The following is a 16,159-nucleotide window of genomic DNA, read 5'->3' on the forward strand; positions in this document are numbered from 1 at the left end:
AGTAAGTGAATTATGGAGTTAGGAGGAGGCTTAAGTCCATAATATCACATTGTGGGGTCACTCATGCATCCTAGCAAGTAGATTGCATATTTTCATTCAAATGTTTGTAATATTTGCTTACTTTGGTTGTGTTGTCATCAATCACCAAAAGGGGGAGATTGTAAGGAAAATGGACCCTAGGTCATTTGACTCAATAGATTTTGGTGTTTGATGATCAACATAACCTGTGGACTAATGTGTTTGCTAGTGTTTATGTTTATAGTTCACAGGATGCTAAAGTTACTTGGACTAAGCCATTGAAGAAAGCAACACCTCAAAAGAAGACATTATGAAGATCACAAGTGAAGATCAACAAGTATCAAGCAAAGTCCAAGAAACGAAGAATAGTGTTGCCACTGGTGGACTATCCGGCTGAGAGCACCGGACTGTCCAGCGGCACACGCCAAACTCTCCGGTGCACCAGGGAACAATAGCCCAACGGCTAGTTCTAGGTGGCACCGGTGGAGAGAAGCCACCAGATTGTCCGGTGTAAAAGCCTGCAACGTCAACGGTCACCTGCAGTGTCAGATCCAACATCTAGGCCTATCGGACAGGGGCACCGGACTATCCGATGACCCCACCGGACTGTCCGGTGTGCCGAAGTGAGCAGCAGCTTTTCTCTAATGGCTAAATTTGTGTTGGACCTATAAATACCACCCCAACCGGCCATTTCAAGGTGTGGGAGCCCAAGCAACATACGAAGGCATAGTATAGATATTTCCAAGTGCTCATACACCCAAGTGCTTAATAGAATCACTTGGTGATTAATGTAAGTGCTTTGTGAAGTGCTTAGGTTAGTTAGACCGCTTTAGCGCTTGCTTTAGGTGAATCCTAGTTAGTTGAGTTAGTTTAGAAATACCACACAACCCCTCGACTCTTGTGCGAGCCGTTGTAATTGTATCGAGTGGGGCAAGAGTCTTGCGGGACCGTGATAACCGCGTTTATGTCACGACCGCAACCGTGTACTAGAGGGAACGATGCCCGCGGCGTTTTGGCCAGAAGCTCGTTAGTGGAGACGACAGGGAGCGTCCGAGAGGAGCCAGAAGCGAAGCATCACTTGCGTGGAGAAGGCCCGCGGCTCTCTACGGAGTTACTCGGCCGAGGTGCTTGGCCCTCATGTGGGCTTCTCTTTGCATAGGGGCACCAACGAGTATAGTCGGGATCTTGTGTGGTTCCGGATACCTCAGTAAAAATACTGGAGTCATCCACGAGAGTTTGCATTTCTATCTTGCTCCTTAGCTTCCATATTTACGTTAAGCATTTAAGTTTCAATCTTGTCTTTATACTTAGATTGTTTAGGATTGAAACTTAGCCATTGCGGTAGAGATAGCAACACTTAGACAAAACCTAGTTTGCACATTCTAGTTTGATTATTTGCATAGGTTTTGATCTAGGAATTTATTTGTGGCCTAGTTTAGAGAAAGTTTAAGATTCACCCCCTATTAGGCGTCACCTGTTTCCTTCAAGTGGATGTCACCAAAGTAGACATGTTTACGAATTTGTGGGAGCTATTTCATTCTTGTTGCTTGTAACCTGTTGGGTGGACTATTTATTAAACCATGATGCTATGTGAACTATTGTAGTATTTCAGTTTGAATAATGTGTACCATTGCGTTGTGTACAATTATTTATTGTCTAGTCTCACAAACATTTTTGACATGACAATACCTTAGATGATGATAGCGTATCTGATGTTGAAGATTGGAGAACAAAGGCAATAACAATGATACGGAATGTTCAGACCAATATATCATGTAGTGCTCTTGTTGTAGGAAAATATTATTTGACATATTTGGACAAAATTAGGAAAGGACTTCATCACAAAGTGGATACACATGGGTCATGGAAACTTTGGGTACTCCTGGAGCAAGCCACATGTTCAAATGGATGCATTTCTTTTTTATAGATTGCATGATTTACTAGTGAGTACTTACAGTCTCCTTTCTTCGGTCTTTGCTTCATATGCATTCATTGGAGTCTCTTGCCATCTTTTTAGTTACATGTGGCCATGGTTGGTCCAATAGTGTTGTACAACATGTTTTCAAGCATCCAGGGGAGACTATCAGCATAAAATTTGAGGTGGTGATGAATTGTATGGCGGGGATGTGTGAGGACTACATAAGGCTAATTGATCTAAATTTTGCTACAACACACCCAAGGATTACCAAAGACAGTAGGATGATGCCATTTTTTAAAGATTGCATTGGTGCAATAAATGGTACTCACATAGCAGTGGTACCACCATCACATGATCCAATTAGGTACATTGGTCGAGGTGGGAAGGCTACACAAAATGTGCTTGTTGTTGTTGATTTCGACTTGCGATTCACATATGCATCTATTGAACAACCAAGGTCAATACATGACACTAGTGTCTTGTTTCATGCGTTGGAGCATGATAAGGACTTGTTTCCACACCCTCCTTCAGGTAAAATCAATATTTTATATGATATTCGGCCTTTCCAAATTCATTATGTTAATGTATCACAATGTGCTAATTAATTGTACTTTACCGCTTTGCCTTAGGAAAATATTATATCGTTGACGCGGGATATCCCAATAGGCCTGGCTACTTGGACCCATACAAGGGTGAAAGGTATCATCTTCCTGACTGGAGAAGGGGCCCTACACCAAATGTGAGCAAGAGCATTTTAATCATTTGCACTCAAGTATTCTCAATGCAGTGCAACACACATTTGGTGTGTGGAAAATGAAGTGGCATATACTTATAAAGATGCCAAGTTACTCTATGGACAAACAAAAGATGATTGTCGCGGCTACCATGTCCCTGTATAACTATATTCGTGAAAATGATCAAGAAGACAAAGATTTTTGTAAGTGTGATCACCATCCTGAATACGTGCCAACCATTCCTTTTAGATATAGAAATGCATCCAGACACGTCATGTCCGTACTCCAATGATCGCTCCATAGATAGATTTTGTGATGTCATTGCAAAATCAATCTTCCTTTTTAGGTCTTTTTGAGCATGATGTATGAAATCGCCAATACGGATGTATATAGCTCATATGGCCATATTTATTGTCTTAATATATATACCCCTTACATGTGTACAACTAAATAAATGAGACATGGACACTATGGACATTTTCCTTATACACCATTCAAAAAAACACAGGAGTAACTGTTTTGTTAAATGAAATTGTAAAACAGCTCTACCTCCTCTAGAGAAGCCAATGAGTCAGTGGAGCCAGAGCCTTGCCAAAAAAGCCTGTTTGGTTCAATTTTTTCTTACCAGCTTTTCTAAGAATCTGGTTGTGTGAAGAATTTGAGTATCATAGGGATTACGTGCGGAGGAAGATGAAGTGGTATAAAGAGTTCGGGATCTAGAAAGCGACGGATTATTACTATCATGACGACTCAACCAATTCTGTGTTTATGTTAATTTAGGGTTATCTTTATCAAAGCAATTCTTATAGAAGCGGACTGAAAAGTTAAGACGTTTGACAGCCCGCAGCAGCTTTTGGTGGACAGAAACTAAAAAAAGCCCAAACAAATAGTAACTTAGACAGTTGCCTTCTCTGGTTGCGAGAAAAATAAATATCACTACTCTGCTCAGACATAGTAGAACTCCATGTGCGCACCGCACCACATCTAAATATCTAATCAGCCTTTTATGTCCACTCGACCTTAGCCAGGGCCGGCCCTAGGGGGTTGCAGCCGGTGCCACCGCACCGGGCCCCGCAAAGCCAGTGGGCCCCCACCCCATCAAATATTCCACGGACTCTGGCACCCTGCATTCTATCCTATAGCGATCAGCCTGTTGGTTGTTGCCCACTTGCCCTGTTCGCCTCGCCTATTCCATTCCACGCTGCCGCCGCCTGTTCGTCTGCCTGGCGACTGCGCTCCCGCGTTGGACTCCTGGGCTCCTAGTCCTAGCGGCTGCCGGCTCCGATTAGCCGATCAGCCGGCCGGCGATCCCTCCCTGCCCCTATGTCACTGCGTGGCCTCTGCCTCCCAGTTCATCCACTCGACCACGACCAGTCTGCAGTCCGGGCGTCCGGCAGAGCGGCAGTTCTCTGCCGCAGTTCAAGTTCACAGAATCACAGTTGCCTGGTCGCCTGCCTGCCAAGTTATAAGGTATATTTTTCTTACCTAAAAGATAGTCATATAGATATTTCTAATTTCTTGTACCTTTATTTATTTCACTAGTTTAATTTTCTTTTGTTTATGAATTATGATCAGATCAGTGAGACAGTGATGAATAATTGATTGGTGAAAGCTATTGCATATTGTTGGCTTAATCTAATTGACAAATTTAAGTTAACTGACTAATAATAATAACCGCACTATTTGGATATGTATAATCATTATTATGTTATTATTTAATTTGTGATATATATCGTTTTTATTCTCAGTGCTTTGTGTAATCACTTCTTTGAAAACCAGATTTGAAGAACTCATGATGTTCAAAGATATATTTGGTTTTTTATTGAGATCAACTATCCTGAAGTCATTGAATGATACTGAACTAGAAGAGTCTTGCACCAAACTTGCAGACACTTTCTCTCATAATGGTTCATCCGATGTTGAGGTACATGATCTTATTTCTGAATTGAAGATTTTGAAATTTACTCTACCAGATGGCATATTGTCTGCTATGGAAATATTCGAGCATGTCAGAGATTTAGATTGCTATCCTAATGTCTCAATCGCTTATCGAATATTATTTACTATGCCTATGACGGTTGCATCAGCTAAGAGAAGCTTTTCAAAAGTGAAATTATTGAAGAACTATTTGAGATCAACAATGACTCAAGATAGATTAAATGGTTTGGCAATTTTGTGCATTGAGAAGAAGTTGTTGGATGAGATTGATCTTAATGGTATAATCGACGACTTTGTATCACAAAATGTTAGAAGAAATTTTTAGAATGATATTATGTGACATGTGACAAGTAAGTATTATGGTTCTAATTTATATTTGTTATCTTATAAACTTTAAGGCATAGCATATAAGTTTTTTCCATTGAATGTTCAATAATTTATGCTTATAATTAAATATATATAGTGTATATACATGGTGGATGGGGCCTCCATATTAGATTTCGCCCCAGGCCCCCAAAAAGTCAGGAACGGCCCTGACCTTAGCCGCTGGTAATCCATGTTGTCATAAGTATGCGTAATTTCCACTTTCCTGCTCAATTATTGAGGCGAACAATGTTCACTCGTGCATCAAGTCCCGGCGGCCAATTTTGCTGCTGGTTCAAGTTTGACCAGTTGCGGAACCAGCAGCAACAAAGATCCAGCCTGTCCATTCAGTTGCCAATTGCAGTATGAACTGTGTACCTTCCACACTTGCTCAAAGGTCACATGAAACATGTCGTATCACCTTTCATGGTTCTCAAAGGTCACCGATAGAGCAAGCACAAGTGGACGGAGAAAACTCTCAGCAGAGAGAGAGAGAGGGGCACCAGAGTAACAGTAGCATATGAATACGATACAACAATACTGCGAATCTCTCAGCAGTTTCAGTACAGAGTCGAAAAGGGGGGAAAAAGAAAGAAAGATATCGGACGACCAAACTAGTAAAAGATAACAGATCAGCACATAATAATGCTGGCTGCTGCCAAGCCAAATTATACCCAATCACTAAGCCGGCATGGCATGGGTTGCAGTTGCAGCGGCGATTGCCAAAGCCCTTCATCATCCTTCTCTCCGTTCATCTTCTATGGAGCAGCAGCCAGTCACTGATCAAACACACACATCCAGCAGCAGCAATGCTTGCAGGTAACAGCAGAGCCAGAGGAAGGTAGTCCTCATGTCCACAGTGACACTCCCAACCTTAAGCCGATGCCTTGTCGAACTTGAGGGGCTTCACCACCTCCCAGGTGAAGTCGGCGTCGTCACGGCCGAAGTGGCCGTAGGCGGCGGTCTTGATGAACCTGTTGCCGCCCTTCTTCAGGTCGAGGTTGATGCTGATCATCCCGGGCCTGAAGTCGAAGTTCTCCTTCACGATCTTGAGGATCTCCTTGTCGGGGATCGTGCCGGTGCCGTACGAGTTGACGAACACGGACAGGGGCTCCGGCACGCCGATGGCGTACGACACCTGCACGAGGCAGCGGCGGGCGAGGCCGCTGGCCACGATGCTCTTGGCGGCCTGCCTGGCCACGTAGGCGCCGCTGCGGTCCACCTTGGTGGGGTCCTTGCCGGAGAAGGCGCCACCGCCGTGGGCTCCCCAGCCGCCGTACGTGTCGATGATGATCTTGCGGCCGGTGAGGCCGGCGTCACCGTGGGGCCCGCCGATGACGAAGCGCCCGGACGGGTTGAGGTGGAAGATGGTCTTCTCGTCGAGGTACTTCTCAGGGATCACGGGCTTGATGACGTGCTCCTTGAGGTCGGCGGCGATCTCGTCGTTGGTGACGGTCTCGTCGTGCTGGGTGGAGATGAGCACGGTGTGCACGCGGACGGGCACCATGGCGCCGCCCTCGTTCACGTACTCCACCGTCACCTGGGTCTTGCCGTCGGGCCTCAGCCAGGCGCAGGTGCCGTTCTTGCGCACCTCGGTGAGGCGCGCGCCCAGCTTGGTGGCCAGCACGTGGCTCAGCGGCATCAGCTCGGGGGTCTCGTCGGTGGCGTACCCGAACATGTGGCCCTGGTCGCCCGCGCCGATCTCCTCGGGCCGCTTCGTGAAGTGCCCGTGCACGCCCTGCGCGATGTCGGGGGACTGCTGCTCGATGTTCACCAGCACCTTGCAGCGGTCGGCGTCGAGGCCCACGTCGTCGGAGGTGAACCCGATCTCGCGGCAGGTGTCGCGCACGATCTTCTCGTAGTCCACGGTCGCCTTGGTCGTGATCTCGCCGAACACCATCACCATGTTGGTCTTGGTGCAGGTCTCGCAGGCCACCTTGCTGTCGGGGTCCTGCGCGAGGCATGCGTCAAGCACGGCGTCCGACACCTGGTCGCACAGCTTGTCGGGGTGCCCCTCGTTCACGGACTCCGAGGTGAAAAGGAAGCTCTCGGCCGCCATTGCCTTCTTCTCGCTCTACCGACCTCTGCAATTTTATTTAATAAAGCAATTCAGACAATCATGCACAAACCATCCATAGATCCACCGCTCATTTATTATTATTATTATTATATATTGTTGGATGACGAAACCGATGCCCTCAGATCTGAAAAATCAGAGCACCACACACTGCTCCATATGTAGTAGAGGCTACGAGATCTGAAAATCAGAGAACCCTCCCGAGACACCCAATTTTTTCTTTTTTATAAAAAAGCCAAATTTTCTCCACTGCTGTATTAGAAATGATAAATTTAAAACCATTTCCCTCAAATTTAAACGACATCCAATCCATACAGAAACTGCAACAAGGATAAATCGCCAAACCCCACACCCGGATCTGCCATCCCGTGGCGACCATCAGATCCAACCGCGCCAAGAAATGAGCACCAGTTACCCCCTCCACGGAGGAAGAAGACCCAAGGGTTTGCAGCATATATCTCCACAAGCATACGCGCAAAACCACGCACGGACGAACGAACCAACGAGAGAGAAGCAGGGTGCGGGCAAGATGGCTGACCTTGCGCTGCTGCTCTTTATTCGGGACCGGCAAGAGGGAGAAGAGGCAAACGGATGTGTGGCACGGCACCTCGGGAGTGCTGGGGCTGCCATTTATAGCCGCGGTGAGAGCGGGTCCGGGGAGGAAGATGGGCCCGCGCGGGTGCGGGTGTACCTGAGTCACGGTGCGGAAAGTATTTGGCGAGTCGGGTAGGCATGCACGTGAGGACTCAGCGGGAGGACACTGACCGGATGGCCCCCACGTCGGGGTTGAAGCCACCCGCTGGGCGGTAGCTGTAGCCTTGTTGTCCTCTCTCACCTACCCCACCGCCACCAACCCCCATCTCGCTGGACCACTTCACCTAACATTTCTCTCCCCATCATTTCCTTTAGTAGTAGAAGTATGTGTTTTAATTTCGCTCTCCTAGAAATTTGTCAGCCTCAACTCGCAATGGAAAATAAAATTCTCGCCTTACCTAACAGTATAGTAATACCACTTGTTTACGAGTTTTTTTAAAAAATAATTAGCCTACGTTGGCAACCCAGATGTCCGATATTGCCTTTTCCTTGGAACGAGAGACCCGTCGTGCGGCTTTCCTACGTCAATGTTCCGGTAGCAGCTCCGTGTGGGCCCGTTCGTTCTCTCTCCTAAATTTTTAGCACATATCATATTAAATGTTTATATGTTATTTAAAAGTATTAAATAAAATGTAATTAAAAACTAATTATATAGACAAAAACTAAACGATGAGACGAATATATTAAATCTAATTAGTCTATAATTAGCTAATATGATACTACAATAAACATTTGTTAATTATGAATTAGTTAGGTTTAAAAAATGTGCCTTATTATTTAGGCTTCATCTATAATTATTTTGTAATTAGATTATATTCAATACCCAAATTTGATATTTAAACATACACGTACTAAACTTAAGGCTGGTTCAAGTGCACCATCTCTCTCGACGTGCCACGTCAGCTCTTGACACTCTTGTACCTATTGGTCCAGTGTACAGCCTGTAGCAGGTTGTAGCCTCAGCCTATAGTCGCATTAATTTTCTATTTTGGAATTAAGTAATTCACACACATTTATTTTAACGCTCATAAATCGCTGACTATAAATTTTTTATTGAATTAAAAATACAAAGTGCATAATAATTAAAAGAAAAGTACATGACAATTTAAAAATACATAATAGTTAACAGAAAGTTACATAAATCTAATGATTATTACGTCGCCACACTTGCTCAACCAAATTATGTTGGAGTTGTGTATATATCGACGAGTATGTCATCTCGGTGTCCATTTGAATCATAACTGCTAGGCCAGGGTTGCATTGTAGTAGCTCAACGGTCCGATTGTAGAATCAACTGTCTTATATGTCTCGTCCAAATCGGCATCACGGTCGTCATCGATGATCATGTTGTGCAAAATGACACATGCGCGCATGATCAAACCAAGAGTAGGTTGACACTTGCAATGCATTCCACGGTGCACCTTCGGCTCCTTCACTTGAGTTGTGCTTGAGGAAGACATGACATGAAGATGAGTAGAAAAGGCGAGTTTAGAAGAGAGAAATGAGATGAAATGGTGTGTGGAATGAGCTCCACCTAGGTAGGGGTATTTATGGAGGGATTGGGGATGAAATTTGTGATGTTTTGCAAATTTTTTGGACTCTAAAAGGTAAAAATGGCTAGTTGCAATGACTACCACACGTGGACCAATCAGGAACCGCCATGTCGCTCTTGCCCATTCTCTATCGCCCGTGAGATGTCGATGCCAACACGTCGTCTGCTTCCCGCCCACCTTTGGCCTCCCTCTCGCTCGGGGCATGCTTCGACACGAGTGAGAGCCGAGCGATATCGCCTGCTCTCGTCGAGCGATGGCAGCCTGAAAGGAAAATAGGGTCAAACCTTTTCCTAAATGATTTTGGTGGTTGAATTGCCCAACATAAATAATTGGACTAACTAGTTTGCTCTAGATTATAAGTTCTACATGTGCCAAAGGTTCAACACAAACCAATAAAAAGTACAAGAAAGGGTTCAAATAGAAAGGAGCAAAACCAAACAAAGGCTGCCATGGTCTGGCGCACCGGACAGTGTCCAGTGCACCAGGGAGATCCACTCTGAACTGCTCAGCTTCGGGTTTTTGGGGAGCCACTCCGCTATAATTCACCGGACTGTCCGGTGTAGCACCGGACTGTCCAATGTGCCAAGCGGAGCAACGGTCGCCAGCGCAACGGTCGAGTTCAACGGTCGGCTGACACAGCTATAGTGCACGGACAGCGCGCGCAGAGTCAGAGCAGCGCTAGAAGGCACATCAGATAGTGAACAGTGACTGTCTGATGCACCACCGGACTGTCCGGTGGCCCCACCTGTCAGAGCTCCAACGGTCGAACACTAATGGTTGGGTGACATGGCTGGCGCACCGGACAGTGTCCGGTGGCGCACCGGACTGTCCGGTACGCCCATCGACAGCAGCCTCTCGCAACGACCATTTTGGTGGTTGGGGCTATAAATACCCCCAACCACCACACTTCAATGCATCCAAGTTTTCAGCCATTACATTCAATACAAGAGCTCTAGACTTCACTCCAAGACACAAACAAAGAGATCAAATCCTCTCCCAAGTCCGGAATCACTCCAAACAAATTAGTGACTAGTGAGAGAGACATTTGTGTTCATTTGAGTTCTTGTCGCTTGGATCTCTTTTCTTCTTCCCGATTTCTTGTTCTCAACACCTTTGTAATCAAAGCAAGAGACACCAAGTTGTGGTGGTCTTTTGTGGTCTAAGTGACCCATTTGATTGAGGAGAAAAGCTCACTCGGTCTAGATGATCGTTTGAGAGAGGGAAAGGGTTGAAAGAGACCCGGTCTTTGTGACCACCTCAATGGGGAGTTGGTTTGCAAGAACCGAACCTCGGTAAAACAAATCACCGTGTCACACTCTTGATTTGCTTGTGGTTTGTTTTCGCCCTCTCTTTCGGACTCGCTTTTATTTCTAACGCTAACCCGACTTGTAGAGTGTGCTTAAAGTTTATAAATTTCAGATTTGCCTATTCACCCCCCTCTAGGCGACTTTCACAGCCGCGCCCGCCGTCTCTCTCTCGCCCCACTCCCGCCTCGCTCTTGCCCCTAGTCCGGCCTATAGCCCTCACTATGGGCTACTGATAGTCGCCTAGAGGGGGGGTGAATAGGGCGAAACTGAAATTTACAAATATAAACACAACTACAAGCCGGGTTAGCGTTAGAAATATAAACGAGTCCGAGAGAGAGGGCACGAAACAAATCCCAAGCGAATAAGCAAGTGAGACACGGAGATTTGTTTTACCGAGGTTCGGTTCTTGCAAACCTACTCCCCGTTGAGGAGGCCACAAAGGCCGGGTCTCTTTCAACCCTTCCCTCTCTCAAACGGTCCCTCGGACCGAGTGAGCTTCTCTTCTCAAATCAAAGCCGGGAATAAAACTTCCCCGCAAGGGCCACCACACAATTGGTGCCTCTTGCCTTGATTACAATGGAGTTGTGATCTCAAGAACAAGTGAGAAAGAAAAGAAGCAATCCAAGCGCAAGAGCTCAAATGAACACGGCAAATCACTCTCACTAGTCACTAGGGCTTTGTGTGGAATTGGAGAGGATTTGATCTCTTTGGTGTGTCTATAATTGAATGCTAGAGCTCTTGTAGTAGTTGAGAAGTGGAAAACTTGGATGCAATGAATGGTGGGGTGGTTGGGGTATTTATAGCCCCAACCACCAAACTTGACCGTTGGCTGGAGGTGTCTGTTCGATGGCGCACCGGACAGTCCGGTGCACACCGGACAGTCCGGTGCCCCTGCCACGTCATCATTGCCGTTGGATTCTGACCGTTGGAGCTTCTGACTTGTGGGCCCGCCTGGGTGTCCGGTGCACACCGGACATGTACTGTTTGATGTCCGGTGCACCGGCATGGGCGATTCTGACTTCTGCGCGCGCTGTGCGCGCATTAAATGCTCCGCAGGGAGCCGTTGGCGCCGAAAAGAGCCGTTGCTCCGCTGGTACACCGGACAGTCCGGTGCACACCGGACAGTCCGGTGAATTTTAGCGGAGCGGCTGCCGCGCGAACCCGAGGCTGGCGAGTTCTGGAGACCGCGCTTCCTTGGAGCACCGGACATGTCCGGTGCACACCGGACAGTCCGGTGAATTATAGCGCGCCGGCTTCCGAGAATTCCCGAGGGCGAAGAGTTTGAGTCTGAGTCCCCTGGTGCACCGGACAGGAACTGTTCACTGTCCGGTGGCACACCGGACAGTCCGGTGCGCCAGACCAGGGGTGCCTTCGGTTGCCCCTTTGCTCCTTTATTGAATCCAAAACTTGGTCTTTTTATTGGCTGAGTGTGAACCTTGTACACCTGTATAATCTATACACTTGGGCAAACTAGTTAGTCCAAAGATTTGTGTTGGGCAATTCAATCACCAAAATTATTTAGGAACTAGGTGTAAGCCTAATTCCCTTTCAATCTCCCCCTTTTTGGTGATTGATGCCAACACAAACCAAAGCAAAATAGAGAAGTGCATAATTGAACTAGTTTGCATGATGTAAGTGTAAAGGTTGCTTGGAATTGAGCCAATATAACTACTTACAAGATATGCATGGAATGTTCCTTTCTATTTAGTATTTTGGACCACTCTTGCACCACATGTTTTGTTTTTGCAAAATTTTTGTAAATTCATTTCAAAGATCTTTTGCAAATAGTCAAAGGTAAATGAATAAGAGTTTGCAAAGCATTTTCAAGATTTGACTTAACAAAACTCCCCCTAAATTAAATCCTCCTCTTAGTGTTCAAGAGGGTTTTGATGTACCATTTTTGAAATACTACTTTCTCCCCCTTTTGAACACAATAGAATACCAAATGATAAATACTTTTGGAAAGCACTAAGTTTTTGAAATAGGTGGGTGGTGCGGTCCTTTTGCTTTGGGCTCCTTTCTCCCCCTTTTTGGCATGAATCGCCAAAAACGGAATCATTAGAGCCCGTGAAGTAATTTCTTCCCCTTTGGTCATAAGTACATGAGTTAAGATTATACCAAAGACGAAGTTCGGTCCTTTTGCTTTTGAGCTTTTACTTTCTCCCCCAAGGATGAAGTCCTCTTCTTTGATGCTCATTTCTCCCCCAAAGAATAGAGAGTTGCTTGGAGTGATGGCGAAGTATGAGTTACGGAGTGGAAGCCTTTGTCTTCGCCGAAGACTCCAATTCCCTTTCAATATACCTATGACTTGGTTTGAAATAGACTTGAAAACACATTAGTCATTGCATATAAAAGAGATATGATCAAAGGTACATTTATGAGCTATGTGTGCAAGCTAGCAAAAGAAATTTCTAGAATCAAGAATATTGAGCTCATGCCTAAGTTTGGTAAAAGTTTGTTCATCAAGAGGCTTGGTAAAGATATCGGCTAATTGATCTTTAGTGTTAATATAAGAAATCTCGATATCTCCCTTTTGTTGGTGATCCCTAAGAAAATGATACCGAATGGCTATGTGCTTAATGCGGCTATGCTCGACGGGATTGTCGGCCATTTTGATTGCACTCTCATTATCACATAGCAAAGGGACTTTGGTTAATTTGTAACCGTAGTCCCGCAGGGTTTGCCTCATCCAAAGCAATTGCGCGCAACAATGTCCTGCGGCAATGTACTCGGCTTCGGCGGTGGAAAGAGCGACCGAATTTTGCTTCTTTGAAGCCCAAGACACCAAGGATCTTCCCAAGAACTGGCAAGTCCCCGATGTGCTTTTCCTATTAATCTTACACCCCGCCCAGTCGGCATCCGAATAGCCAAGTAAATCAAATGTGGATCCCCGAGGGTACCAAAGCCCAAACTTAGGTGTGTAAGCCAAATATCTCAAGATTCGTTTTACGGCCGTAAGGTGTGATTCCTTAGGGTCGGATTGGAATCTTGCACACATGCAAACGGAAAGCATAATGTCCGGTCGAGATGCACATAAATAAAGCAATGAACCAATCATCGACCGGTATACCTTTTGATCCACGGACTTACCTCCCGTGTCGAGGTCGAGATGCCCATTAGTTCCCATGGGTGTTTTGATGGGTTTGGCATCCTTCATCCCAAACTTAGCAAGAATGTCTTGAGTGTACTTCGTTTGGCTAATGAAGGTGCCTTCTTGGAGTTGCTTCACTTGAAATCCTAAGAAATACTTCAACTCCCCCATCATAGACATCTCGAATTTCTGTGTCATGATCCTACTAAACTCTTCACATGTAGACTCGTTAGTAGACCCAAATATAATATCATCAACATAAATTTGGCATACAAACAAGTCATTTTCAAGAGTTTTAGTAAAGAGTGTAGGATCGGCCTTGCCGACTTTGAAGCCATTATCAATAAGAAAATCTCTTAGGCATTCATACCATGCTCTTGGGGCTTACTTGAGCCCATAAAGCGCCTTAGAGAGCCTATAAACATGGTTAGGATACTCACTGTCTTCAAAGCCGGGAGGTTGCTCAACATAGACCTCTTCCTTGATCGGTCCATTGAGGAAGGCACTTTTCACGTCCATTTGATAAAGCTTAAAGCCATGGTAAGTAGCATAGGCTAATAATATGCGTATTGACTCAAGCCTAGCTACGGGTGCATAGGTTTCACCGAAATCCAAACCTTCGACTTGTGAATACCCTTTGGCCACGAGTCGAGCTTTGTTCCTTGTCACCACACCATGCTCGTCTTGCTTGTTGCGGAAGACCCATTTGGTTCCTACAACATTTTGGTTAGGACGTGGAACTAAATGCCATACCTCGTTCCTTGTGAAATTGTTGAGCTCCTCTTGCATTGCCACCACCCAATCCGAATCTTGAAGTGCTTCCTCTATCCTGTGTGGCTCAATGGAGGAAACAAAAGAGTAATGTTCACAAAAATGAGCAACCCGAGATCTAGTAGTTACCCCCTTATGAATGTCTCCGAGGATAGTGTCGACGGGGTGATCTCGTTGGATTGCTTGGTGGACTCTTGGGTGTGGCGGCCTTGAGTCTTCCTCATCCTTCTTTTCTTGATCATTTGCATCTCCCCCTTGATCATTGCCATCATCTTGAGGTGGCTCATCTTCTTGATTTTGCCCTTCATCATCTTGAGCCTCATCCTCATTTTGAGTTGGTGGAGATGCTTGCATGGAGGAGGATGGTTGATCTTGTGCATTTGGAGGCTCTTTGGATTCCTTAGGACACACATCCCCAATGGACATGTTCCTTAGCGCGATGCATGGAGCCTCTTCATTACCTATCTCATCAAGATCAACTTGCTCTACTTGAGAGCCGTTAGTTTCATCAAACACAACGTCACATGAGACTTCAACTAGTCCAGCGGACTTGTTAAAGACCCTATATGCCCTTGTGTTTGAGTCATAACCAAGAAAAAAACCTTCTATAGTTTTAGGAGCAAATTTTGATTTTCTACCTCTTTTAATAAGAATAAAGCATTTGCTACCAAAAACTCTAAAATATGAAATGTTGGGCTTTTTACCAGTTAGGAGTTCATATGATGTCTTCTTGAGGATTCGGTGTAGATATAACCGGTTGATGGCGTAGCAGGCGGTGTTGACTGCTTCGGCCCAAAACCGGTCCGGTGTCTTGTATTCATCAAGCATGGTTCTTGCCATGTCCAATAGAGTTCGATTCTTCCTCTCCACTACACCATTTTGTTGTGGAGTGTAGGGAGAAGAGAACTCATGCTTGATGCCCTCCTCCTCAAGGAAGCCTTCAATTTGAGAGTTCTTGATCTCCGTCCCGTTGTCGCTTCTTATTTTCTTGATCCTTAAGCCGAACTCATTTTGAGCCCGTCTCAAGAATCCCTTTAAGGTCTCTTGGGTTTGAGATTTTTCCTGTAAAAAGAATACCCAAGTGAAGCGAGAATAATCATCCACTATTACAAGACAATACTTACTCCCGCCGATGCTTAAGTAAGCAATCGGGCCGAATAGATCCATGTGGAGTAGCTCCAGCGGCCTGTCGGTCGTCATGATGTTCTTGTGTGGATGATGGACTCCAACTTGCTTCCCTGCCTGGCATGCGCTACAAATCCTGTCTTTCTCAAAATGAACATTTGTTAATCCTAAAATGTGCTCTCCCTTTAGAAGCTTATGAAGATTCTTCATCCCAACATGGGCTAGTCGGCGGTGCCAGAGTCAACCCATGTTAGTCTTAGCAATTAAGCATGTGTCAAGTTCAGCTCTATCAAAATCTACTAAGTATAGCTGACCCTCTAACACACCCTTAAATGCTATTGAATCATCACTTCTTCTAAAGACAGTGACACCTACATCAGTAAAAAGACAGTTGTAGCCCATTTGACATAATTGGGAAACAGAAAGCAAGTTGTAATCTAAAGAATCAACGAGAAAAACATTGGAAATGGAATGGTCAGGAGATATAGCAATTTTACCCAAACCTTTGACCAAACCTTGATTTCCATCCCCGAATGTGATTGCTCTTTGGGGATCTTGGTTTTTCTCATATGAGGAGAACATCCTTTTCTCCCCTGTCATGTGGTTTGTGCACCCGCTATCTAGTATCCAACTTGAGCCTCCGGATGCATAAGCCTACAAAACAAATTTA

The 16,159-nt window shown here is 45.4% G+C and overlaps 1 protein-coding gene and 1 long non-coding RNA gene across 2 annotated transcripts; one reads left to right on the forward strand and one right to left on the reverse strand.

The window, feature by feature from the left end:
• Nucleotides 1-3,803: 3,803 nt before the first annotated feature.
• Nucleotides 3,804-5,585, forward strand: LOC103651962 (uncharacterized). The gene is made up of 2 exons (XR_002750280.2): nucleotides 3,804-4,140; nucleotides 4,450-5,585. It is a non-coding gene; the product is annotated as an uncharacterized lncRNA (long non-coding RNA).
• Nucleotides 5,481-7,624, reverse strand: LOC100194360 (S-adenosylmethionine synthase 1). The gene is made up of 2 exons (NM_001139395.2): nucleotides 7,587-7,624; nucleotides 5,481-7,055 (listed from the first exon to the last, which is right to left on the reverse strand). Exon 2 carries the CDS (start codon nucleotides 7,028-7,030, stop codon nucleotides 5,846-5,848), a length of 1,185 nt encoding a protein of 394 aa, NP_001132867.2. The 5' UTR covers nucleotides 7,031-7,055; nucleotides 7,587-7,624; the 3' UTR covers nucleotides 5,481-5,845.
• Nucleotides 7,625-16,159: the final 8,535 nt, after the last annotated feature.

This window comes from Zea mays, chromosome 3 (assembly GCF_902167145.1).
Source record: "Zea mays cultivar B73 chromosome 3, Zm-B73-REFERENCE-NAM-5.0, whole genome shotgun sequence".
NCBI classification, from domain to species: domain Eukaryota; kingdom Viridiplantae; phylum Streptophyta; class Magnoliopsida; order Poales; family Poaceae; genus Zea; species Zea mays.

Coding starts and splice junctions, on each gene's coding strand:
- LOC100194360 (NM_001139395.2), bottom strand. CDS start 7,030: ATGGCGGCCGAGAGCTTCCTTTTCACCTCGGAGTCCGTGAACGAGGGG.